Source organism: Hemiscyllium ocellatum, chromosome 21 (genome assembly GCF_020745735.1).
Source record: "Hemiscyllium ocellatum isolate sHemOce1 chromosome 21, sHemOce1.pat.X.cur, whole genome shotgun sequence".
NCBI classification, from domain to species: Eukaryota; Metazoa; Chordata; class Chondrichthyes; order Orectolobiformes; family Hemiscylliidae; genus Hemiscyllium; species Hemiscyllium ocellatum.
The window spans coordinates 65,066,431-65,092,500 of NC_083421.1; the positions used below are offsets into that span (position 1 = coordinate 65,066,431).

A 26,070-nucleotide genomic window follows, 5' to 3' on the forward strand; every position below is an offset into this window, starting at 1 on the left:
GCCAGGATTGGAGGGAGAGGCTGAACAGGCTGGGGCTGTTTTCCCTGGAGTGTTGGAGGCTGAGGGGTGACTTATAGAGGTTTACAAAATCATGAGGAGCATGGATAGGAAAATAGGCAAAGTCTTTTCCCTGGTGATGGGGGAGTCCAGAACTAGAGGGCATAGATTTAGGGTGAGAGATGAAAGATATAAAAGAGACCTCAGGGAGAGCTTTTTCACACAGAGGGTGGTACGTGTATGGAATGAGCTGCCAGAGGATGTGGTGGAGGCTGGTACAATTGCAACATTTAAGAGGCATTTGGATGGGTATATAAATAGGAAGGGTTTGGAGGGATATGGGCCGGGTGCTGACAGGTGGGATTAGATTGGGTTGGGATATCTGGTTGGCATGGACGGGTTGGCTGAAGGGTTTGTTTCCATGCTGTACATCTCTGTGACCCGAAGACTCCATAGGCAATAACAACAAAATTAGCTGTGATTTAACTGATGGAAAATTACAGCATGTTACCGTGCAGAGGGACCTGGGTGTCCATGGACATGAATTGCAAACAGTTGGTTTACAGGTGCAGTAGGCAATATAGAAGGCAAATGGAATATTGTCCTTCATGACCAGGACACTGGTGAGGCCATACCTGGAGTACTGTGTACGGTTTTGGTCTCCTTTCTTTAGAAAGGATGGACTGACACCGGAGGGGACGCAGAGGAGGTTCACGCGGTTGATTCTGCAGTTGAGGGGGTTAACTGAAGAGGAGACCAAAACTACACTCACTGGAATTTAAAAGAGGGAGATGATGCCTTACAGAAACATATGAAATGACCAAGGGAATTGGTAAGAGAGAAGGGAACGCGTCGTGCTGCATTTGGTGGATACTTTCAGTGTACCTTCCTCCCAGGTGGGCCTGGCATTCCCCTCGATCTATCAACTCCAGCCCAACTCTAAAGGGGTGGAGGGGGGCTCGGGGGTGAAACAAGAACCAGGGGCCTTAGCCTCAAAAGAAGCGGAGGCAGGTTCAGGGCTGAGTTGAGGAGGAACTCCTTCACCCAGAAGGTTGTGAACCTGTGAAGTTGATGAAGCGACCTTGTTGAATGTTTTTAAGGCAGAGATAGATCGATTGTTTGAACAGGAAAGGAACGAAGGATGATGGTGAGAGGGTGGGTAAGTGGAGCTGAGGCCAGGAAAAGGTCAGCCAGGATCTTATTGAATGGCAGAGCGGCCTCCAAGGACCAGGGGCCTATTCCTGCTCATATTTGTTATGTTGTTAAGCTCCTGTGGTGTAGTGTAGTGTCCCTACCTCTGAGCCAGGAGGCCTGCATTCAGGCCCCACCTGCATCAGAATGTCTGCCACAACATCTCTAAACAGGCTGATTAGACAAAACAGCCAGCACTGGGCTCACTTCACACAAGGTGGGAGACAGTAGCAGAGTCAGCAAACACCCAGTCAGATACTGGGGTGGCACGGTGGCTCAGTGGTTAGCGCTGCTGCCTCACAGCGCCAGGGACCCGGGTTTGATCCCAGCCTTCAATGACTGTCTGTGTGGAGTTTGCACGTTCTCCCTGTGTCTGCGTGGGTTTCCTGCGGGTGCTCCGGTTTCCTCCCACAGTCCATACATGTGCAGGTCGGGAAATGCAGGGTTATGGCGATAGGGTGGGCAGCTCTTCAGAGGATTGGTGTGGGCTCAATGGGGCCATGACCTGCTTCCAGACTACAGAAACTCTATAATTCCATACAGAGTAAAGTTCCCTCAACACTGCCCCTTTCAAATACTTCCAGGACAGCAAGGGATTAGATACAGGATAATGCTACCTGTACACACCCAGGGCATGGAGAGAGATGCTGAATCAGATTTCTCTTGTATCTCCAGGAGTCACCAATCCTGGGCCAGGAGAGGGGGGAGGGGGTTGTCGTTAAAGCTTGACTACCTTCAATAACACACTCGAGGCGAGACCCTCAATCAGTGAACAACACCTCCTGGAAGAAAATAAGGTCAGCACTTACTCTGTTTCCCTTCTCACCCGGAAGCCCAGGGAGTCCATCAAATCCTCGATCTCCCTGTCAAATGTTAAAGAAATGCAGTTTAATTTCAAATAATTTTCACAGTCAGTATAGATAATGCAGCACACACACACACACATGAGTGCACGTGCATGCGGGTGTGTGTGTGTGAATGCGCGCAGGTGTATGTGTGTATGTCTGTCTGTGTGTGTGCTTACGCGCATGTGTGTATACGTGTGTGTGTGTATGTGTATGCACGTGTGTGTGTATATGGGCGTGTGTGCACATGCGTGCATGTGTGTGTGTGTCTGTGTGTATATGCGTGTGTGTGTGTATATGCATGTGTATGTGTCCGTACGTGAGTGTATGTGTCTGTGTGCATGTTTGTGTGTGCGTGTGTACGTGCGTGTATGTGTTTGTGTGTATAATTGTGTATGTGTGTCTGTGAGAATGTGTCTGAGTGTGTATGTATTTGTGTGACACTGTGTGTGTTTGTGTGTGTGAGTGAGTGTGTGTCTATGTGCCTGTGAGTGATCGTGTGTGTGTGAGTCTGTGTATCTGTGTGCATGTGTGTGTGTGTGTGTGCCTGCGTGAGTGTGTGTCTGTATGTGTGTAAGTGAGTGTATGATATGGGTCTGTGTGTCTGTTTGTGCGCATTTGTGTGTGAGTGTGTATTTGTGTGCATGTGTTTGTATACGTGTGTGCGTGAATGTGTGTGTGTGTGAGCGTGTGTCTGCATATGTGTGTGTGTGTATGTGTGTATATGCGTGTGTGTGTGTATATGCATGTGTATGTGTCCGTACGTGAGTGTATGTGTCTGTGTGCATGTTTGTGTGTGCGTGTGTACGTGCGTGTATGTGTTTGTGTGTATAATTGTGTATGTGTGTCTGTGAGAATGTGTCTGAGTGTGTATGTATTTGTGTGACACTGTGTGTGTTTGTGTGTGTGAGTGAGTGTGTGTCTATGTGCCTGTGAGTGATCGTGTGTGTGTGAGTCTGTGTATCTGTGTGCATGTGTGTGTGTGTGTGCCTGCGTGAGTGTGTGTCTGTATGTGTGTAAGTGAGTGTATGATATGGGTCTGTGTGTCTGTTTGTGCGCATTTGTGTGTGAGTGTGTATTTGTGTGCATGTGTTTGTATACGTGTGTGCGTGAATGTGTGTGTGTGTGAGCGTGTGTCTGCATATGTGTGTGTGTGTATGTGTGCTTGTTTGTGTGTGTGTCTGTTTGTGAGTGACCATGCGTGTGTGCATGTGTCTGTGTGAGTGCGTGTGTGTGTATCTGTGTGAGAGTGTGTGTGTGAGAGAGTAAGTGTGTCTGCATGTCTGTGTGAGCACGCATCTGTATGTGTTAGTGAGTATATGTGTGTGTGACTATGTGTGTGTCTATGTATTTCTGAGTGAGTGAGCGTGTGTGAGTGTATCTATGTGCGTGTGTGTGTGTCTGTGTGAGTGAATGTGTCTGCGTGTGTGTATGAGAGTGTGAGTGAGTGTGTATGTGTGTGTGTATGAGAGTGTGAGTGAGTGTGTATGTGTGTGTCTGCGTATGCATATGTGTGTCTGTGTGTGTAATTTTGTGCATGTGTGTGTGTCAGTGTATGTGTGTATGGAGAAAGTGAGGTCTGCAGATGCTGGAGATCAGAGCTGAAAATGTGTTGCTGGAAAAGCGCAGCAGGTCAGGCAGCATCCAAGGAACAGGAGACTCGACGTTTCGGGCATAAGCCCTTCTTCAGGATTCAGTGCATGTCATGTGTGAGTGAGTGTGTGTGTCTGTGTGTGTTTGTCTGTGTGTGTGTGCGTGTGAGTGTGTGTGTGTGTATGTTTGTGCATCTGTCTATGTGAGAGTGTGTGTGTGTGTGTGTCTGCATGTGTATGTGAGAGAGTGTGTGTGTGAGTTTCTGTGTGAGTGTGTGTGTGAGTGTGTGTGAGTGTGGAGTGTGTGTAGAGTGAGTGTGAGTTTGTGTATGAGTGTATGTGTGGAGTGTGTGTAGAGTGTGTGTGAGTGTGTGTGTGAGTTTGTGTGAGTGTGTGTGTGTATGTGTTTGTGTGTGTGGAGTGTGTGTAGAGTGTGTGTGAGTTTGTGTGTGAGTGTGTGTGTGTGGAAGGTGTGTAGAGTGTGTGTGAGTGCGTGTGTGTTTGTGTGTGAGTGTGTGTGTAGAGTGTGTGAGAGTTTGTGTGTGAGTGTGTGTGTGTAGAGTGTGTTTGTGGAGTGTGTGTGAGTATGTGTGAGTGTGTGTGGAGTGTGTGGTGAGTGTGTGTATGTGGAGTGTGTGTAGAGTGTGTGTGTGTGGGTGTGTGTGGATGTGTGTAGAGTGTGTGTGTGTGTGTGTGGAGTGTGTGTGGAGTGTGTGTGGAGTGTGTGTAGAGTGTGTGTGTGTGGAGTGTGTGTAGAGTGTGTGTGAGTGTGTGTGTAGAGTGTGTGTGGAGTGTGTGTAGAGTGTGTGTGTATGTGTGTGAGTGTGTGTGTGTGGAGTGTGTGTAGAGTGTGTGTGGAGTGTGTGTGAGTTTGTGTATGAGTGTGTGTGTGTGTGGAGTGTGTGTGGAGTGTGTGTGGAGTGTGTGTGAGTGTGTGTAGAGTGTGTGTGGAGTGTGTGTAGAGTGTGTGTGTGAGTATGTGTGTGAGTTTGTGTGTGTGGAGTGTGTGTGTGGAGTGTGTGTAGAGTGTGTGTGTGTGTGTGTGTGTGTGGAGTGTGTGTAGAGTGTGTGTGTGGAGTGTGCGTAGAGTGTGTGTGAGTGTGTGTGTGAGTTTGTGTATGAGTGTGTGTGTGTGTGTGGAGTGTGTGTGAGTGTGTGTGTGGAGTGTGTGTAGAGTGTGTGTGTGAGTTTGTGTGTGTGTGTGTGAGTGTGTGTGGAGTGTGTGTCTGAGTGTGTGTGTGTGTGTGAGTGTATGTGAGTGTGTGTATGTGTGCATGTATAAGTCTGTGCTTCAGTGGCTCCTCCACTTCTGTGTGCACTCTGTGAGACACAGCCTGACGTGCTGATTACTACAGACCCCACCCCTTCCAACCACTTAAAACCTTGGAAAACAGAGCCAAGAGGGTTTGAATGACCAGGGGGTTACGTGTGTAACGGGACTGTCCTAGACAGCCAGCGAATGGAAGGAACACGCCATGCTGTGATAATTTCCGTGTACCTTCCTCCCAGGTGGGCCTGGCATTCCCCTCGATCCATCAGCTCCAGCTCGACCCTAAAACACAAAGGACACAGAAACAAAAATCATTTCACTGACCCTCACTGAGGTACACTCCCACACACACTGACCCTCATGGGGGACAGTCCCACACACACTGACCCTCACTGGGGTACAGCTCCCACACACACTGACCCTCACTGGGGGACCGTCCCACACACACTGACCCTCACTGGGGGACAGTCCCACACACACTGACTCTCACTGGGGTACACTCCCACACACACTGACCCTCACTGGGGTGCAGTCCCACCCACACTGACTCTCACTGGGGTACAGCTCCCACACACACTGACCCTCACTGGGGGACAGTCCCACACACACTGACTGTCACTGGGGTACACTCCCACACACACTGACCCTCACTGGGGTACAGTCCCACCCACACTGACTCTCACTGGGGTACAGCTCCCACACACACTGACTCTCACTGGGGTACAGTACCACATACACTGACTCTCACTGGGGTACAGCTCTCACACACACTGACTCTCACTGGGGTACAGTCCCACACACACTGACTCTCACTGGGGCACACTCCCACACACACTGACTCTCACTGGGGTACAGCTCTCACACACACTGACTCTCACTGGGGTACAGTCCCACACACACTGACTCTCACTGGGGCACACTCCCACACACACTGACTCTCACTGGGGTACAGCTCCAACACACACTGACTCTCACTGGGTACAGTCCCACACACACTGACTCTCACTGGGGCACACTCCCACACACACTGACTCTCACTGGGGTACAGCTCCAACACACACTGACTCTCACTGGGTACAGTCCCACACACACTGACTCTCACTGGGGTACAGCTCCCACACACACTGACTCTCACTGGGGTATAGGATGTTATGGATTGTTCCCCCTCTCTATCCTACCTGCCCAATTCTGCGTAGAGCCAGAGGACATTTCTTGCTGCCTATCAAACCTGCTCTCCCTGTATACTGAAGCGTTTGGTCCAATAACCAGTCATCATTTGAATTCCTCTGAAGTTGATCCCGGTTTTCTCCAGATGTCTTATTCCATTCGACATTCCCATCTGTTGTTCCTGAGGCGGGGGGTCCCTTGACCCACTAACCCAGACTCCCCATGAACCGCCCTTCAGGCTGGGTCACTGAACACAACTTCAACCCTTTGTCTTTCCACCTTCAGGTCACCCTTCCCCCTTTGGGAGATTCCTGTTGAGTCTGTTCCCACTGCCCTCTCGGCAGCACTTCACAGAACACGACAACTCACTGTGTCCGGAACATTCTCCTCCTCTCCCCCTCTGGCTTCTTTACTGATTCCCTTCAATTTGTGTCCCTCTGCTCAATGACCCTCCTGCCACATGAACACCTGAGCCCGAACTGTCACCCTGGGGTCTGCCTAGTGACCAGCATCTATCCCCGATGTGTACCTGTGAGATAATGGTCATATCCCTAAAGTGCCCCATCTCGGGGCAGTTTGAGTGCTCCGTGTGCTCTTACCCTTCGGCCTGGTTTCCCTGTTGGGCCGGGTGGGCCTTGTGCCCCTCTTGGACCCTGTGAATGAGAATGAAACCATCAGTCCGTGTAACACTGGAGCAGGTTCTGCAAACAATCAGCATTCGGACTCTGACTGGCTGGGCTACTCTTTATTGCCCGTCCCTAGTTGCCCCCTTGAGAAGCTGGTGGTGAACTGTCTTCTTGAACTGCTGCAGCCCACATTCTGGAGTAACCCCCTCAAAGCTGTTGGGAGGGAATTCCAGGGTTTTCACTCAGTGACCATGAAGAAACGGAGATATATTTCCGAGTCAGGATGGTGAGGGGCTTGGAGGGGAACTTGCAGGGGGTGGTGTTCCCCTGGATCTGCTGCCCTTGTCCTTCTCGATGGAAATGGTCATGGGTTTGGAAGGATCTTTGGTGAATTTCTACAGTGCGTCTTGTAGATGGTACACATCGCTGCTACTGAGCATCACAGTGGTACAGGCAGCGGATGTGTGTGGACATGGTGCCAATCAAGTGGACTGCTTTGTCCTGGATTGTGCCAAGCTTCCAGAGTGTGGGAGCTTCCCATCTGGGGAGTATTCCATCACATTCCTGACTTGTGCCTTGGAGGTGGTGGACATGCTTTGGGGAGTCAGAAGGTGAGTTACACGCTGAAGTATTTCCAGCCTCTGACCTGTCCTTGTGGCCACTGTCTTCATGTGGTAAGTTCAGTTGCGTTTCTGATCAATGATAAAGCCCAGGATGTTGGTAATTGGAGATTCAGTGACGGTAACACCATTGAATATCAAGAGGCATTGGTAATGGTCTTTGCCTGGCATTTGTGTGCCATAAATATTATTTGCCACTTATCAGCCCAAGCCTGGAGATTGCCCAGATCTTGTTACATTTGAACATGACTGCTTCAGTATGTGAGGAGTTGTGAATAGTGCTGAACACTGTGCCATCATTGACAAATATCCCCATTTCTGAGCTTATGATGGAGGGAAGGTCATTGATGAAGCAGCTGAAGATGGTTGGGCCTAGGACACTACCCTGAGGAACTCCCGCAGAGATGTCCTGGAGCTGAGATAACTGCCCCCCAACAACCACAACTATCTTCCCAAGTGTCAGGTATGACTCCAACCAGCAGAGAGATTGCCCCCTGCTGCCCACTGACTCCAGTTTTGCTCAGGCTCCTTGGTGCCACACTTGGTCTTGATGTGAAGAGCTGTCACTCTCCCCTTACCGCTGGTGTGGGGTGTGTCCTCAATATCGACCATCTAACAGTGTGGCACTCCCTGCACTAGATGTCCTTTTGAGATGGGACTTTGCTCTTTCATGTTTTGGCTCCAGGGTTATTTGTGATGTTTAATTCATTTTATTGTCAAATGGGACCTGTGTTGGGTTCCCTGGAGGGGTCAGCAGGAATACTGAAGGTGCTGGGTGGAATGGAGCTCCCTGTACTGGGTCCATCAGTGTCTTGTCTCTCATAAGTGGCACTAGTTCTTGTTCTGGGATACACTGCAACTTTGAAAGGATTTTGCGAATTTGCTGCAGGACAGTCATAATTGAAGATTGATGACTGTTACAAAGCCCAGAATTGGATAAGATGATGTCTTAGAGTCTCACCTGAGGCCCAATGTCTCCCATTTCACCTTTGATCCCAAGATATCCAGGTGGTCCCTGGGGAAACAGAACAGACACTTACAGAAGCTCAGGCCAATACCAAGAACCCCACCCAGTTGTCCCTTCCCAAAGGCAGGCCCTTCCCACACACACAGCTCCCCCTCGCAAACACAGCCTTCTACCTAGGGGGAGCTGAACCACATGCCACCCCTGGTCTGGCTCCACCAACATGAATTCCACACATCTTCCAGCCTCCAAAAGCCTGCCCAGTCGCAGTCTCAATCTCAGGCCCAGGCCTGTGCTCAGTTTTAAGAACAATCACAGGCCCAATCCAACTCTCAATCCTATGTCCACTTCCAAATCCAGTTCCAGGCCCAATTCCAATCCTGGTTCCAGTCCTGCATCCTGTCCCAACCCCAGGACCAGTCCCAGTCAAAATACCAGCCTCAGACCAAATCCCATTTCCACCCCAAGCCCAGCCCCAATCCTAAATTCATTCTCAGTCCAACTCCAGTCATATTCCCAGGCTTAATCCCAATGCCAGGCCAATTCCCAAACTCAGGCCCAATCCCAATCCCAATCCCAGTCTCAGTGCCAGGCCCAGGTTAGCAATGCTGCCAAGGCCAGAGCAGGGTAATCTGGCCCATCAAGCTTCTCCTCTCAGCTGTCATCCACCACTTACTGAATCGAACTCATCAAGCCCGAAATTCCTCAAAGGGGAAATGAGGAAGAATTCCAGAATAGTCTGTCCAAATCTTGATAACTCTTTGAATCATTCGGTTGTGGAACTCTTTTCTGGCTGATATTCTCCCTAAACTGTATAAACCTTGAGCTGTGGGTCAGTCTCAGTTCAGGGTTGATCTCAGGTTGTACAGTAGAGTCTTCAGCCAGGGGCTTCCCTGTGAGAGGCACCAATGGGCTCAGGCCATTTAAGACATCGAGGCTCCTATACCCTGAACCTATGTTCAAACTCTGCCAGACAGTGTGACAGGTAGATAACATTTGTGAAGATGTAGACCACACTCTCTTCCCTCTCTTCCCCAACCCTCTCTATCCCCTTCCTCCTGCCTCTCAACTTCATTCTCTCTCCTTCATTCCTGTCTTCCCTTGCTGTCCACTCCCATTCTTCCTGTTGCTCTTCCCTCCCTCATGTTTCCTCTTGCACTACCCTCCTCCTCTCGAATGTCCTTGTCCAGGGTCAGGTGGCAGTCACTCGGGGTGCGAAGTCTCGAAGCCTGAGGTCTGGGTCTTGTCACTCTCAGAGAAAGCAGTTTCCAAACGATGAGAGTGTGTGCAACAGGGAAACCGGTAATCCAATAGATCCCATTTCCTCAGTCATCCAAAAGATCCCACTCTCACCTGTATTCCAATAGGATCTCACTCACAAAGTTAATTCAACTGATCTCACTTACCTCTGTCAGAATCCAACAGATCTCTCTCCCCAGGAACACAATACCTGAAATCTCACAACCATCAGGAGTGAATCATCATTTGGTTTCTGAACTGAGTGTCTTGCAGCTTGGATTGTGCCATCAGGGGAGGAGAAAGAGGGGGACATGTGCTCAACGCTGAGTTCACACCCACCCCACACCCACCCCACCCCACGCCCACCACCTCAACATTGGAGCTAACCACCAGCTGCACTTACAATAGGGCCTGGTCTTCCAGTTAATCCCATTGGTCCAGTTGGTCCTCTCAATGCCAGCTGTAAAAACAACAGATTTTCATCAAAACAAGACAATCACCAGGAGCAGCTCCACCACCCACTGGCAAAGACAGCGAGAGTTAACAAACCGCAGGAGCGCTCACCACATTGTCCTGCAGAGGTTTTAAATCAACTTTGTTATCATGGAGCCGTTTGTCAGAGCTCCCCAAGTTCACATTAGTTTCCCCACCAGTAGATAATGGCAGTAATTACAGCAATATTCACTCCCACATTCTCAAACAGTGCCTACTCCCTCAGCACTGACCCTCCGACAGTGCCTACTCCCTCAGCACTGACCCTCCGACAGTGCCTACTCCCTCAGCACTGACCCTCCGACAGTGCTCACTCCCTCAGCACTGACCCTCCGACAGTGCAGCACTCCCTCAGCACTGACCCTCCGACAGTGCTCACTCCCTCAGCACTGACCCTCCGACAGTGCTCACTCCCTCGACACTGACCCTCCGACAGTGCTCACTCCCTCAGCACTGACCCTCCGACAGTGCGGCACTCCCTCAGCACTGACCCTCCGACAGTGCGGCACTCCCTCAGCACTGACCCTCCGACAGTGCGGCACTCCCTCAGCACTGACCCTCCGACAGTGCGGCACTCCCTCAGCACTGACCCTCCGACAGTGCGGCACTCCCTCGACACTGACCCTCCGACAGTGCGGCACTCCCTCGACACTGACCCTCCGACAGTGCCTACTCCCTCAGCACTGACCCTCCGACAGTGCAGCACTCCCTCAGCACTGACCCTCTGACAGTGCGGCACTCCCTCAGCACTGACCCTCCGACAGTTTGGCACTCCTTCAGCACTGAGCCTCTCACAGCGCTGCACTCTCTCGGCGCTGACTCAGCAGTGGGTTGGATTGTACACTCTGAGGGGCAATGTGTTTCTGATGAGGGTGAGGTGTTGTTATGTCGGTGCAGCACCATGTCTGGTCAGAGTCACTGCATCACTGTCTCCTGGGGGAATCCTCACCACAGTGATGTCTGAGCTGTGAATGGAGGGAAGGATGGGTCCTACCCGGATGGTCACTCTCCAAGCCCATGCGTCCTGCCTGCTGTACGGGGAGGGTCTCCGGCTCCATACTGGTACTCACCCTGGCCTGCTGTAATATTGCCTGGGCTTGAGCTTCCTGAGCAGACAGCATCGGTCCCTTCTCTCCCGCACTGCCACCACCCGTGAACCGGAACTGTAGGAGGAAAGAGTCAGCACTGAGTGTCTTCCAGAAAACACACAAAGATTCATCCCCCAGTGAGCAGCCTCGCTGCTAACATCTTGTAACCAACCAGACCCTGTCTGTCAAGGCTCAGTCAATATGTGTAGAGACAGGGTAGAGGGAGTTTTACTCCGTACCTCACCCTGCTTCCCCTGTCCTGGGAGTGTTTGATGGTGACAGTGTAGAGAGAGCTTTACTTTCAGTTTATTTCACATTAAAAGAGTAAACATCAAAACATAGAAAACCGGAGCTGAAGAGGCCCTTTGGCCCGTCGAGCCTTCCCCACCATTCAATATGATCATGGCTGATCATGTGATCTCGGTACCCCTCTCCTGCTCTCTCTCCAAACCCCTAGATCCCTTTAGCCACAAGGACCACGCCCAGCTCCCTCTTGAATCTATCTAATGAACTGGCCCCAACAGCTTCCTGTTGGAGAGAATTCCACAGGTTCACATCTCCAAGTGAAGACATTCTTCCTCATCTCAGTACTGAATGGCTTACCCCGTATTCTTAAACTGTGACCCCTAGTTCTGGACTTCTCCAACATTGGGAACATTTTTCCTGCATCTAGCCTGACTCCAGCATTCTCCCCACCACCCATGTCAGGCTAAGTGGTCTCTAATTCCCTACTTTCTCTCTCCCTCTATTTTTAAAAAGTGAGTTATATTAGTTATTGCAAAGTCCGCTGGAACTCTTCTAGATTCTATAGAATGCTGGAAAATGACCATCAGTATTTCTAGGGCCACTTCCTTAAGTACTGTGGGATGCAGAGCATCAGGCCCTGGGGACATATCAGGTTTTAATCCCATCAATTTCCCTAATACCAGTCCTGACTAATATGGATTTCCTTCGGTTCCTCCTTCATGCTTGATCTTCTGTCCCCTAGTATTTTCAGAACAATATTAGTTTCTGCCTTAGTGAAGACAGATCCAAAGTATTTGTTCAATGGTCTGCCATCTCTTTGTGGTCCATTATGAGTTCACTTGAATCGAACTGTAAGGGAGCCTCATTTGTTTTCACCAGTTGTTTCCTCTTTTCATATCTATAGAAGTTTTTGCAGTCAGTTTTAATGTTTTTTGCAAGCTTACTCTCTTTTGTCGGAGAGAGTGAGGACTGCAGATGCTGGAGATCAGAGCTGAAAATGTGTTGCTGGAAGAATGTCCAGCCCGACATTCCTGAAGAAGGACTTATGCCCGAAACGTCGATTCTCCTGCTCTTTGGATGCTGCCTGACCTGCTGTGCTTTTCCAGCACCACATTTTCAGCTCTGATCTCTTTTGTCCCCTTCCGAATTAAAGCTCTTGACCTCCTCTGGTGAGTTTTAGATTTCTCCCCACAGCACTGTTTTTCCTGGCCTTGTTAGCTATTGGGGATCCACCTTCCCTGTTTCCCTCTTATGCCAGACAGGGATGGACAATTGTTGAAATTTATCTGTTTGTTCTTTCAATGTCTGCCATTTCCTATCCACTGTTAGCCCCTTAAGGAGAGAGAGCTTTACCCTGCATCGAACCTTGTCCTGGGAGTGTTTGATGGGAAAGTGTCGAGGGAACTTTATTCTGTATCTAACCCTGTGCTATGCCTTCCTGTTAAAATAATTCCAGATGCCAATATACTGTCACCAAGTCACCCTTTAGTTACACAGGAACAGCCTCAGAGACAGAATCTTTGATGCTCCCCTTTTCATCTTTCAGCCAGGGATCCCTATTGGACCAGATTAACAGCCCAAATCAGGGAACTCAGATTCTCGGAGGTCCACCCAGGTGACCTTGTTACAATCAGTACATGCCTCTCCCTCTGAGTTCATGTGGCCGTAGGTCAGTGTTTTTCCTTGGAGAGGCTCCTGGGGCATTTCAACACCAGGTCAGTTTCCCGGACTCAGGCAGCGTCTAACACACAGCAGCTCACCGTCTCCCGTGCAAGGAACACCTTGGTTGCATTTCACTCCATTCCTTGGGCAGCAAAGACATTGAGGCGGTTACAACCACCATGTCCATCTCAGATTCGGAGGTGTGATCAAACTTTGACAGAAAAGGTCATGCTCCAGACGCCCCAGGGTCCAGCACCCTCTCCTTTGTTCCAAGAGGCACAGCGTGCTTTCCTCCTGTAGTGTTTGCAATTTTGTGGCTTTCATTTGGCCCACACACTTGTTTAGGACTTTCATACTGACCCTAACTTTATATCTCAATGCTCCTGACCTTGCATTGACCAGGCCTCTTACCCAAGCAGGGCCGTTTCCATGATTCTTACACCATCATCTCCTGTACCAAATTGTCTTTTTCGTTTGGCAGAGCCTTGGGTCCAACACTGGTGTTCCTGATGCCATTTCACCCTCCCCCCAAGGGTCAAGAGGACCAGGCTTAACCTGTTAGGGAGTCTTTTACCCATTAGCAATGCTGTTAGTGCTATCCCTGCCCAGCGGGTGGTCCCAGAATCAGGGAAGAACCGTGACAGTTTGGTATCTCCCAAAGTTGTAAGCTGTTTCTTCAAGCCAGCCATTAGAATTTGGATTGCTCTTTCTGCCAGGCCACTAGACAATGGGTGGTATGGAGCTGTTGAATCTCATTTGACTTTAGGAAATATCCAAATTCCCTGCTGGTAAATGATGGCTTGGAATCTGTGACTGATGCTTCCAGTATGGTGTGCATTGGAAACAATGCACTCAATTTTTCGAACACATCCCTGGTCCAGACGTGAAAACCAGGGCACCCTTGGTCACCTTCACTTTCTCATACAACATCTGGTCATCTGGTGAGCTCTGCAGCCCAGGTAGATCAGTTGGGATGCCTGGAGCACATTGTTTTTCCTTTTAAGATGTACACCCACCTGGGAGAAATAGCTAAGGACTATGTCCAAGTGCTCTAAGTGCTCTGTATTGGTTTTCCCTGTTATTAGCACATCATCTGACTAAATGGTGATCTGGTGTAAACCTTGTAAAAACCTTCTCCAATGTCCACTGACAAACTGCACAGGCTGGCGATACCCCAAAGGGCAGCCTCGTTTCTTGATATAAACCCTTACGGCTATTCACTGTAGCACACTCCAGGGAATCCTCATTTCATCGCAATTGCAAGGACACAGATTCGTGTCCAGCTTCATGAAGGGCAGCACCCCCAGCCCCCCCCAACCTCCCGCCAGCCCCCCCCCCCAACCCCCTCGCCCCCGCCAGCACCCCCCAACCTCCCGCCAGCTCCCCCTCCAACCCCCAACCCCCCCCCCCGGAATGTTGTGGGGGTCGTGTGTGCGAGGGATTGGTTATTTATCCAGCTTCAAACATCCAGTTACCGTTTGTTTAAAATCCCCAGAAAGGTGAACCGACCCATCAGGCTTCACAGTCAGTGTGACCGGTGCTGCCCATTCCACAACCAGGACTGGTTTGATAGTTCCTTCCCTTTCCAGCCTCCTGATTCCTGCCTCGACTTTTGCCCATAATGCAAATGGCAGTGGGCGGGCCTTGCAGAATCATGGAATTGCTTCCTGGTCAATATGCAGGGTGCCCTTGGCTACTTTCATGGTCTCAAGACCTTTCTGAAAAACCTCTGGATATTTAATTAGGACTTTACTCAGGTAGCTATTTTCTAATTGAAAAAGGTTGAGCCAATCAAGGTGAATCTTCCTCAACCAAATTTTCCACATTAAGCTTTGGCCTGAACCTTTTATTGTAATCAGTGCTGACTGGCTCAGCTGCTTCTCATCAAAACCTGGAACCAAAGTTGTCCCCCGAATCTGGAAAGAGTTCCCAGTAAAGGCTCACAGCCGAACCAAGGGCTGGTCTGTGATCACTGACATGGTTAGGCTGGTATCACCCTCCATTACAACCAGGTGAGCATTTAACCAAATGTTTATTTTGATTAGTTCAAATTTGGAAGGTGCTGAACATTTTAAACGTTCCAAACCAGATACAGGTGGACTTTCCCAGGTGTGAACTGGATCATAGAACCCCTACAGTGGGGAAGCAGGCCATTCAGCCCCTCTAGTCCACATTAACCTTCTGAAGAGCATCCCGCCCAGACCCAATCCTCTCCTATTTGCCTAACCCCATATCTCCCCATGGTTAACCCACCTAGCCTGCACATCCCTGAACACTATGGGCATTTAGCATGGCCAATCCACCCTGACCTGTGCAGCTTTGGGTTGTGGGAGGGAACTGGAGCACCCAGAGGAAACCCATGCAGACAGGGGAGAATGTACAAACTCCACACAGTCCCCCGAGGCTGGAATTGAACCCTGGTCCCTGGCACCCAGCCACAGTGCTGCCCCACTTTCCTGGGTACCAGTCTATGAGCTCTCTTACACCATTTAGACCTAGTAAGACTCTTTTGCTGTCATGAATCCACATACCAACAACATCTACAACGGGTCGCCGGCTTGGATCCTGAAGAAAACTTTACCCGTTTGGCTGAGACTTGGCTTTGTTTTGGAGTTTTGCTGTGGGCTGGCCTAGAGTCCATCTGTTCAGGATATATCCTGCATGAGGCTATGCAGGGGGCATTCCCCCAGGCTCAGTGGGACTGGCGAGGGTGTCCACTTCCATTGGAATACCCCAAAACTCAGATGCTTCACTTGCTGCATTTTCCAATGACAAAGCCAGTTTGAAGTACAGTTGAGCTTCAGCTAATAGGCTTTTTTTTGCACGGTTACATCATTAATTCCACATTCCAAATAGTCTCTCAGCATCTCATTAAGGGTTGAATCAAAATCTCATGCTTCTGCCCGTCATCTTAATTTAGTCAGAATCCAATACAGATTCCTACGGTTCTTCAACTGCCAAGTAAAATCAATAAGGTCTCCGAAGTTCAGGACACTTGGGGTCACAATATTCCTTAATGAAATCCATCACTTCTTGAAAGGTGGTAGCATCTGGTGCCTCAGAGAAAGTCGGGGTCCTAAAAACCAAAACAGCTGCAGCTCCACAGGCCGCCAGGAGAATGACTTGTTGCTTTTCATCTGGCAAAATGTTGTTTGCTGGGAACAATCACGTGCTCTTCCCACAAACGGCAGGGGTGAACGAGTCATGCTTCCCAAACAAGAGCATGATGTATGAAAATATTTACCCCCAACTCAAAGACTACTGTTGGGAGTGGGTCTCTTCACCCAAAACTGAAAATGTGTTGCTGGTTAAAGCGCAGCAGGTCAGGCAGCATCCGAGGAACAGGAAATTCAATGTTTCGGGCAGAAGCTTCTTCACCCAAAAGCTTTATTCTTGTCCCCACTGATATAACTCCATAAAGGCCGTCACCAAATCATCCTTTATTTATATGGGATCAGTCCGTGACTTTAGCATTGCTTCTTCAGTCAGCTCACAGAATGACCCCTTTTTATCTGTCAGCCAGGGCTCCCTGACTGGACCAGGTTAACAGCCCCAATCAGGAAACTCGGAGTCTATGATGTCCACCTGCCTGCCCTCTCATGACAGTCACTATATTGGGGCGGCACGGTGGCTCAGTGGTTAGCACTGCTGCCTCACAGCACCAGGGACCCAGATTAAATTCCCACCTCGGGTGACTGACTGTGTGGAGTTTGCACATTCTCCCCGTGTCTGCGTGGGTATCCTCCGGGTGCTCCAGTTTCCTCTCACAGTCCAAAGATGTGCAGGTTAGGGTGAATTCACCAGGCTAAATTGCTCATAGTGTTAGGTGTGGGGGAATGGGTCTGGGTGGGCTGCTCTTTGGAGGGTCGGTGTGGACTTGTTGGGGTGAAGGGCCTGTTTCCACACTGTAGGGAATCTCATCTAATCCCTCTCCCTCTGAGTCTGAGGACAGAGGTCGGCCATTTCTCTTAGAGAGCCTCCTGGGGTGTTTTATCACCAGGACAGGTCCCTCTCACTCAGCAATGGAATGTTTGAGTGGGAGTGTTTGTTGGGGACAGTGTCAAGGTAGTTTGACGATGTACCTAACCGTGTGCTGGCCTGGTACCGGGAGTGTTTGATGGGGACAGTGTCAAAAGCACTTCAATTTCAGTTTAGAAGTGTAGAGGTAGCTTCAGTCTGACAGTGGGGCTCCAGGGGGATGGGTTACTGAGCTGTCCAGTCTATCTGTATCTGAGAGTGAGGTTCTGACAGACTGTGATCTGAGTATTGCAGGAATACTCACCGGCAGCATAAGCATGGTCCCTGGAGGTCCGGGTAAGCCATCAGCCCCAGGCAGCCCGGAACGTCCACGCGGTCCCTGGTTGGAGAATGAAACAGAAAATCACAATGTATAATCTCGAGAAAGCATGGAGACAGGACAGACCCCTGAGAGGGGGGAACGGCAGGTTCAAGGTGGGGATGGAGTGGGTGGTGGGGTATCAGGATAAGAGCTGGAAGAGGCCATTCACTCCTTTGTTCCTGTTCCACCATTCAATGGTAGATCTGAACACTAGCTCCACATGATTACTAGTTCCCCAACCCCTTAATGTCCTCGACCTAAAACTCGCAGCAAACAAGCTTGCTCAGTGACAGGGGAGGAGTGTGCTGTTGGTGAGAGTTCAGGGAGAGGAGGGAATAGACAGGGTTTAGAGGTGGGAGTGGCTCTGAGATTGGCAAGAGGATTTGGATTTGGATTTGGATTTGGATTTGGATTTCAGGGAGTGTGTGAGAAATTAGGCTGCAGTTGCTATAACAGGATTTGCCACCAGGTGGCAGTAAGAGACCACAATGGAGTTGGTTTCACAGAGACAGGGTTGAACATTTAAACACGAAAATAAAATGTGTTCTGTCCTGTCCCTTTTACTGGTTTTTAAAATAGTACTGCAGAATTTGCCAAGTGCAAAAAGCCAACATTTTCTCCTAATCCAAAAAGAATCTGGAGTTTTAAGTTCTTTAGAATCTGTTTGAGGTTTTGGAATTAAGAAACGCATCCTCACTGAAGGGGCTGCAATTCCCCAAACAGTGTGAGGGGGCAGGGGAATTCCGAGATACTTTATGTTCTTTGTAGTTTCTCAGGGAATGGCAGAAATGGGAGAGGGAATAGGTGAGAGAGACCGATCCAAACTACTCTTGGACAAGGTAGAAGTTCCAGAGTATGATGGACAATGTAAATCCAGTGCCAGAGAATTACATACTGTACAGTGCCAGTGTACAACAGGCCATGCACTGCCAGTGTATGGGACACTGTACAGTGCCAGTGTACAACAGGCCGTGCACTGCCAGTGTATGGGACACTGTACAGTGCCAGTGTACAACAGGCCATGCACTGCCAGTGTATGGGACACTGTACAGTGCCAGTGTACAACAGGCCGTGCACTGCCAGTGTATGGGACACTGTACAGTGCCAGTGTACAACAGGCCGTGCACTGCCAGTGTATGGGACACTCTACAATGCCAGTGCATAATACACTACACTGTGCCAGAGCAAATGAACCTTTCAGTTTGGGGTTGGTGAAATCAGGTCACATCAAGCTGATTAGACCCTAACACCCTGCCACTCCTTCCCAATGTCCTCCCACAGCCTCTCCATCCCCTCACTGTCACTCCTTCCCAATGTCCTCCCACAGCCTCTCCATCCCCTCACTGTCACTCCTTCCCAATGTCCTCCCACAGCCTCTCCATCCCCTCACTGTCACTCCTTCCCAATGTCCTCCCACAGCCTCTCCATCCCCTCACTGTCACTCCTTCCCAATGTCCTCCCACAGCCTCTCCATCCCCTCACTGTCACCTCCCCAAACTGGATTCCCTCTCCCCACACAGCCATCCCCTGAGATCACCCCTCCCCCGGTGGAGGGTTTTATTTGGCGGGGTGGGGGAGTGTGTGTAGGGGGTGTGACAGGGTACAACATGTTGTCAAACTGCTCTGAGTTTCCTTTCCAATCTCTGGGCAGTTTTCAGAGGCTGGAAATTTTCCCTGAATCTTTCATCTTTGATCCCAGTCAGAACAAGCTGCAACTCGCAATCAGTTTAATGACTTGTGGAGTTTTGGAAGGAATCCCACAGATTACGAGCCGTCTTCCCAGTGGCAAATGTACATCATCAAACAGGCTCACTCACCCTCAGCCCTGGATCACCGACTGGACCTGGAGGTCCTGGGGGTCCAGTGCGCCCAGGACTGCCCTGGAGAGAGTCACAAAAAGACAGGTCACAGACTTGGAACACCAGTTAGACAGGTCAAAATAATACCACACCATTCTTAACCAGAGGACAACTTCAACATTCTCATTCAAAGATTCAAATTCTGCATATGTAAGCAATTGAAAAAGAATCTACATTTAAATCCACTCAGAAAGACATAGAAAACAACCCAAAAGTGTCCTCAGGGTTTCACAACATGTGACTCACAGATGGTCCTTCTCTTCCCGGGGGGCCTTCAATCAGCATTCCCTAAAACAAAGGAAAAACACAGGATCATTATCCAACTGAACACTCAGATTAGCCGACACACAGACGGTCAATATGGAGCAGGATCACTGGGGAAAGTAAGACACAGAGAGAGTGAGAGAGAGAGAGAGTGTTTCAGAATCACAACTTGTTAATCCAGCTCCCTCACACTGTCCCTCAGTAACCCCTCTCCCCCCCCCAGCACCCTGTGTTACTGACTGTATCCCTACTGATGTTAATCCAGCTCCCTCACACTGTCCCTCAGTAACCCCTCTCCCCCCCCAGCGCCCTGTGTTACTGACTGTATCCCTACTGATGTTAATCCAGCTCCCTCACACTGTCCCTCAGTAACCCCTCTCCCCCCCCAGCGCCCTGTGTTACTGACTGTATCCCTACTGATGTTAATCCAGCTCCCTCACACTGTCACTCAGTAACCCCTCTCCCCCCCCCAGCGCCCTGTGTCACTGACTGTATCCCTACTGATGTTAATCCAGCTCCCTCACACTGTCACTCAGTAACCCTCCCCCCCCCCAGCACCCTGTGTTACTGACTGTATCTCCAGTGATGTTAATCCAGCTCCCTCACACTGTCCCTCAGTAACCCCTCTCCCCCCCCAGCGCCCTGTGTCACTGACTGTATCCCTACTGATGTTAATCCAGCTCCCTCACACTGTCACTCAGTAACCCCTCTCCCCCCCCAGCGCCCTGTGTTACTGACTGTATCCCTACTGATGTTAATCCAGCTCCCTCACACTGTCACTCAGTAACCCCTCTCCCCCCCAGCACCCTGTGTTACTGACTGTATCTCCAGTGATGTTAATCCAGCTCCCTCACACTGTCCCTCAGTAACCCCTCTCCCCCCCCCAGCGCCCTGTGTCACTGACTGTATCCCTACTGATGTTAATCCAGCTCCCTCACACTGTCACTCAGTAACCCCTCTCCCCCCCAGCACCCTGTGTTACTGACTGTATCCCTACTGATGTTAATCCAGCTCCCTCACACTGTCTCTCAGTAACCCCTCTCCCCCCAGCGCCCTGTGTTACTGACAGTATCTCCAGTGATGTTAATCCAGCTCCCTCACACTGTCCCTCAGTAACCCCTCTCCCCCCCCCAGTGCCCTGTGTCACTGACTGTATCCCTACTGATGTTAATCCAGCTCCCTCATACTGTCACTCAGTAACCACCTCCCCCCCCCAGCACCCTGTGTTACTGACTGTATCCCTGCTGATGTTAATCCAGCTCCCTCACACTGTCACTCAGTAATCCCCCTTCCCCCAGCGCCCTGTGTTATTGACTGCATCTCAAGTGATGTTAATCCACATCAAGGGGTAACTCAGGAATAAATACACTCCCAGCCAGCGATGCCCATGCTTGCTGAATGGATAAAACGGAACACGGTCTTGGGGGCATGTTCCCATCTGTCTCTAGCCCAGCCCAGAGAGCAGTGGGGAGCCCAGCTTCGGTTGGTGTACGTGGATGAGGGGTTAGTGATGGCAATGAGGAAATGGCAGTTTGTGCCCAGGTGCATGGCCCTGTCTCAGTCTGCCCTGTCTTAGTCTGCCCTGTGAGCTCTGAGATTGTACTGGCCTCTCCCCTAGTTGAAAACCGAAGCTGATTTCCAACAAGCTGAAGTAGCCAGCTTCCCCACTGGGCCACACTGTCAGGGCCATCAGCAGGCTGCCATTAACAGCAGTATCCACAGCACACCTCCTGCCCTTACTGTTTGAGGTTCTCGGGCTCAGGGGAGGTTCAAGCTTCCTTAGAATGCGAGTTCAATCCCAGTCAAAGTCACCGGGCCTGAATACTCACTGGCTCAATGATGGCAGGTTCACCTTTCTGTCCCTTCTCACCCCTCGGTCCAGTGCCCTGCAGACAATGAATACAAGAGGAACACACTCAAATCTTTAACCCAAACGCTCTTTCCAGAGGGAGCAAATTCATCAAAGGAACAATATCAGCACAGAGTGGGGGGAGTGAGGGACAGAGACAGAGAGGGATGGGGGAGTGAGGGACAGAGACAGTGAGGGACGGGGGGAGTGAGGGACAGAGACAGTGAGGGATGGGGGAGTGAGGGACAGAGACAGTGAGGGATGGGGGAGTGAGGGACAGAGACAGTGAGGGACGGGGGGAGTGAGGGACAGAGACAGTGAGGGATGGGGGAGTGAGGGACAGAGACAGTGAGGGACGGGGGGAGTGAGGGACAGGGGGAGTGAGGGATGGGGGAGTGAGGGACAGAGACAGTGAGGGATGGGGGGAGTGAGGGATGGGGGAGTGAGGGACAGAGACAGTGAGGGATGGGGGAGTGAGGGACAGAGACAGCGAGAGATGGGGGGAGTGAGGGATGGGGGAGTGAGGGACAGAGACAGTGAGGGATGGGGGAGTGAGGGACAGAGACAGTGAGGGATGGGGGAGTGAGGGACAGGGACAGTGAGGGATGGGGGAGTGAGGGACAGAGACAGCGAGAGATGGGGGGAGTGAGGGATGGGGGAGTGAGGGACAGAGACAGTGAGGGATGGGGGAGTGAGGGATGGGGGAGTGAGGGACAGGGACAGTGAGGGATGGGGGAGTGAGGGATAGGGGGAGTGAGGGACAGAGACAGAGAGGGATGGGGGGAGTGAGGGATGGGGGAGTGAGGGACAGCGACAGTGAGGGATGGGGGAGTGAGGGATGGGGGAGTGAGGGACAGAGACAGTGAGGGATGGGGGAGTGAGGGATGGGGGAGTGAGGGACAGGGACAGTGAGGGATGGGGGAGTGAGGGATGGGGGAGTGAGGGACAGAGACAGAGAGGGATGGGGGGAGTGAGGGATGGGGGAGTGAGGGACAGCGACAGTAAGGGATGGGGGAGTGAGGGACAGAGACAGTGAGGAATGGGGGGAGTGAGGGACAGAGAGAGAGGGATGGGGGAGTGAGGGACAGAGACAGAGAGGGATGGGGGGAGTGAGGGACAGAGACAGAGAGGGATGGCGGGAGTGAGGGACAGAGACAGAGAGGGATGGGGGGAGTGAGGGACAGAGACAGTGAGGGATGGGGTGAGTGAGGGACAGAGACAGTGAGGGATGGGGTGAGTGAGGGACAGAGACAGTGAGGAATGGGGGGAGTGAGGGACAGAGACAGTGAGGGATGGTTGGGTGGGAGGGATGCAGAGAGTGATGGGGAGAGTAAGGAATGGGAAGAGTGAGGGATAGGGAGAGTGAGGGAAGGTGAGTAAGGGATGGGGAGAGTGAGAGATGTGGAATGAGGGATGGAGACAGTGAGGGATGGGGCAAGTGAGGGATGGGGAGAGTGAGGGATGGGGCAAGTGAGGGATGGGTGGGAAGACTGGGGGGGAATGAACGATGGGGATGGGAAGAGTGAGGGATGGGGAGAGCGATGGGGAGTGAGGGGTGGGGAGAGTGAGGCATGGAGATTGTGCGGGATGGATGGAGTGAGGGATGGGAAGAGCAATGGGGTGAGTGAGGGATGGGGAGAGTGAACTGAAATGGTGGGAGGGTGTTCAATTCCAGGTGAGTCTTCAATGAGAGTGTGTCCCATTGAACGTACTCACCACTTCGTGGATGTTATCTGTGATCACTGGGGAAACTGGGCCAATGTTTTCCTTGTCATCAAAATCTTCGTATTCATAATAAACCTCATAGTCGTCATAGAATGAGTTGTCTCCTTCTTCCCCAATTGTAGTTACATTGAATTTGTCTTCCGTCTCTTCTGGGCCTGTTCTCTTGTCCAGATCCACATTGATGGTGTCGTCAGGATTTCCTTCCAAGACAGTCTCGTTGTATGCAAACACTTCCGGCCTGACCGTCTGGGTCTTCACACAACAGGGAGACACAGAACAGGGGGAGGAGTTCTTATTAGAGATGGAGTAAACTGGAAGTGATATAAACAGAGCTGAGGAAAGCTCAAAGATGCGACCAACACTGTAAACAAAACAAGTCCACCTCTTGGCTATAATGATCCACTCCTTTAACTGTGTGTGTGTGTGTGTGTGTTGGTGGTCATGTTGCTCTGTATAAACTCTCAGATATCCAGCAGTGGGTTCCGTACTCCCAGCAGATTTCATGCTAGGATTTAATACCTCACATCTACAGCATCACCACAACACCCAGGCCTCAGCTGCTGACCAGCAAGGGTAGTTTCTGCAGATGGGCATTCTGTGGTGCAGTGACAAGTGTCCCTGCCTCAGGGCAAGAAGGTCTGAGTTTAGGTTGAAGCTTCCCAGGTGTGTAATAACCTGGGACCAGAGTTTGATTCCGCTCTCGGGTGAGTGTCTGTGTGGAATCTGCACATTCTCCCCGTGTCTGTGTGGGTTTCCTCCGGCTGCTTCGGTTTGTTCCCACAGTCCAAAGATGTGCAGATTAGGGTGGATTGGCCATGCTAAATTGCCCGTAATGTTCAGGGATGTGTAGGTTAGGTGCATTAGTCAGGGGGTAAATGTCGAGTAATAGGGTGGGGGTTTAGGTCTGGGTGGGTTACTCCTTGGAGGGTCGGTGTGGGCTTGTTGGGCCAAAGGGATTCTGTAGGGATTGTAGGATGATTCTCTGATGATGCCCTATGCCTCTATTTATCAACCAAAGCATCCCATAAGCCTGCTTATCAACTGTTTCAACTTAAAACAAATGGAAAGAACCAAGGATGCTGTAAATCAGTAAAATAGCAGTTGCTGGGGCTGTGAAGAGAAATCAAAGTTAACATTTCAGGTTGAGTTACCCTTCTTCAGAACTGATGCTAGCGAGGAAAATGTTGGTTTATATGCAGAAGATAGGATGGGAAGGGATAAGGAATAAATGGTAGGCAGGGGTAGAGCCAAAGGGAGAGAACAGTTGGACAGACAAAGGAGTGGCTAATGATCTGGCTGGGAGGGTGAGGAGCTGTTAAATGGAGACTGTAAGTGGTTAACAAAGAGGTAAAAACAATGACTGCAGATGCTGGAAACCAGATTCTGGGTCAGTGGTGCTGGAAGAGCACAGCAGTTCAGGCAGCATCCAACGAGCAGTGAAATCGACGTTTCGGGCAAAAGCCCTTCATCAGGAATAAAGGCAGAGAGCCTGAAGCGTGGAGAGATAAGCTAGAGGAGGGTGGGGGTGGGGAGAAAGTAGCATGGAGTACCTGGGAGTTGCAGTGGGAGAGAGACCCCCTGAGATTCTTGTAGAGAGAGGAGGAAACTTCTTCAAGGCAATCAAAGAGTGTAATAGCAGAATATGTGATAACAGTGGCTTGGTAGGAATGAGGGGGGTGGGGGTGGGGCGCTAGGACATGGGAAAGTCCAACATGAATAAACTCAAAATTGAGTGTGGAGGGCTGCAGGGTTGCTGAGTGCAAAATGGGGCGCTGTTCTTCCAGCTTGTAGAGAGAACAGGCTGGGCAGGCAACTGAAAACTCGGGGTCTTTTTGCTGGTGCTCTGTGAGGCAGTTTCCCCAGTGTAGAGGTGACTGCATAGTGAGCGGTGAATGCAGGAGACGAGATTGTAGGACGTGCAGGGAGCACTGCTTCACCTGGAAGGTGTGTTTGGGCTCTTGGATAGTGAGGAGGGAGGGGGAAATGGCCAGGTGTTACACCTTCAGCGGTTCAGGGAAAGGTGCAGTGAGGCTGTTGGGAGTGAAGGAAGAGTGGACCAGGGTGTCTGGAGGAAACAGTACCTGTGGAAGGCAGACAAGGGAGGGGAGGGGAATGTATGTCTGCTGGTGGCATCTTGCTGGAGGGGGTGATCCTCTGGACGTGGATGCTTCTGGGACGGTAGGTATCGCTGTTGTAAGAGAGAAGAGAGTGAATGATGGCGGAGATGCGGGAGGTAGGTTGGACCCCCAGTTGAGGGTCCTATCAACATCAGTGCTGAGGAATCCTTGGTTCAGGAAGGTGGACATTTCAGAGACTCCCCATTGTCAAAGTTGGCCTCATTGGAACAGATGTGACAGAGACAGAGGAACTGTGAGGGTGGAAGAGAGTCTTCATAGGAAACAGTGTGAGGATGGACAGTCCAGGAAGCTGTGGGAGTCAGGTTAGAGGGATGGCCATGGTGGATATCCATACAATCACGACAGTGGAGAAACGAGCCATTCACACTGACCCTTCAAAGAGCATCCCACACAGACCTATCCCTCTACCCTATCCCTGTAACCCTGCATTTACACCTGGCTATTGCACCTAACCTACACATCCCTGATCACTATGGGATTTAGCATGGGCAATTCACCGAACCTGCACATCTTTGTGGGCGGCACGGTGGCACAGTGGTTAGCACTGCTGTCTCACAGCGCCAGAGACCCGGGTTCAATTCCCAACTCAGGTGACTGACTGTGTGGAGTTTGCACGTTCTCCCCGTGTCTGTGTGGGTTTCCTCCGGGTGCTCCGGTTTCCTCCCACAGTCCAAAGATTAGCATGAATTGGCCATGCTAAATTGCCCATAGTGTTAGGTAAGGGGTAAATGTAGGGGTATGGGTGGGTTGCGCTTTGGTGGGTCAGTGTGGACTTGTTGGGCCAAAGGGCCTGTTTCCACACTGCAAGTAATCTAATCTAATCTAATCTTTGGACATCATGGGAGGAAACTCACGCAGACACGGGGAGAATGTGCAAACTTCACACAGAAATCGCCC

At 50.8% G+C, this 26,070-nt stretch overlaps 1 protein-coding gene across 2 annotated transcripts in view; it reads right to left on the reverse strand.

Annotated features, from left to right (window-relative positions):
* Positions 1-26,070, reverse strand: part of LOC132825971 (collagen alpha-1(V) chain-like) — a 499,923-nt gene that overhangs the window by 162,898 nt on the left and 310,955 nt on the right. For both annotated transcript variants that reach the window (XM_060841664.1, XM_060841663.1), the window contains exons 8-18: positions 23,027-23,287; positions 21,291-21,347; positions 19,444-19,485; positions 19,156-19,218; positions 17,282-17,356; positions 11,074-11,166; positions 9,915-9,971; positions 8,270-8,323; positions 6,662-6,715; positions 5,124-5,177; positions 1,998-2,051 (exon numbers count right to left, since the gene is read on the reverse strand). In XM_060841664.1, coding sequence (XP_060697647.1) covers positions 1,998-2,051; positions 5,124-5,177; positions 6,662-6,715; positions 8,270-8,323; positions 9,915-9,971; positions 11,074-11,166; positions 17,282-17,356; positions 19,156-19,218; positions 19,444-19,485; positions 21,291-21,347; positions 23,027-23,287 — 864 coding nt within the window. The remainder of the gene's footprint in view (positions 1-1,997; positions 2,052-5,123; positions 5,178-6,661; positions 6,716-8,269; positions 8,324-9,914; positions 9,972-11,073; positions 11,167-17,281; positions 17,357-19,155; positions 19,219-19,443; positions 19,486-21,290; positions 21,348-23,026; positions 23,288-26,070) is intronic.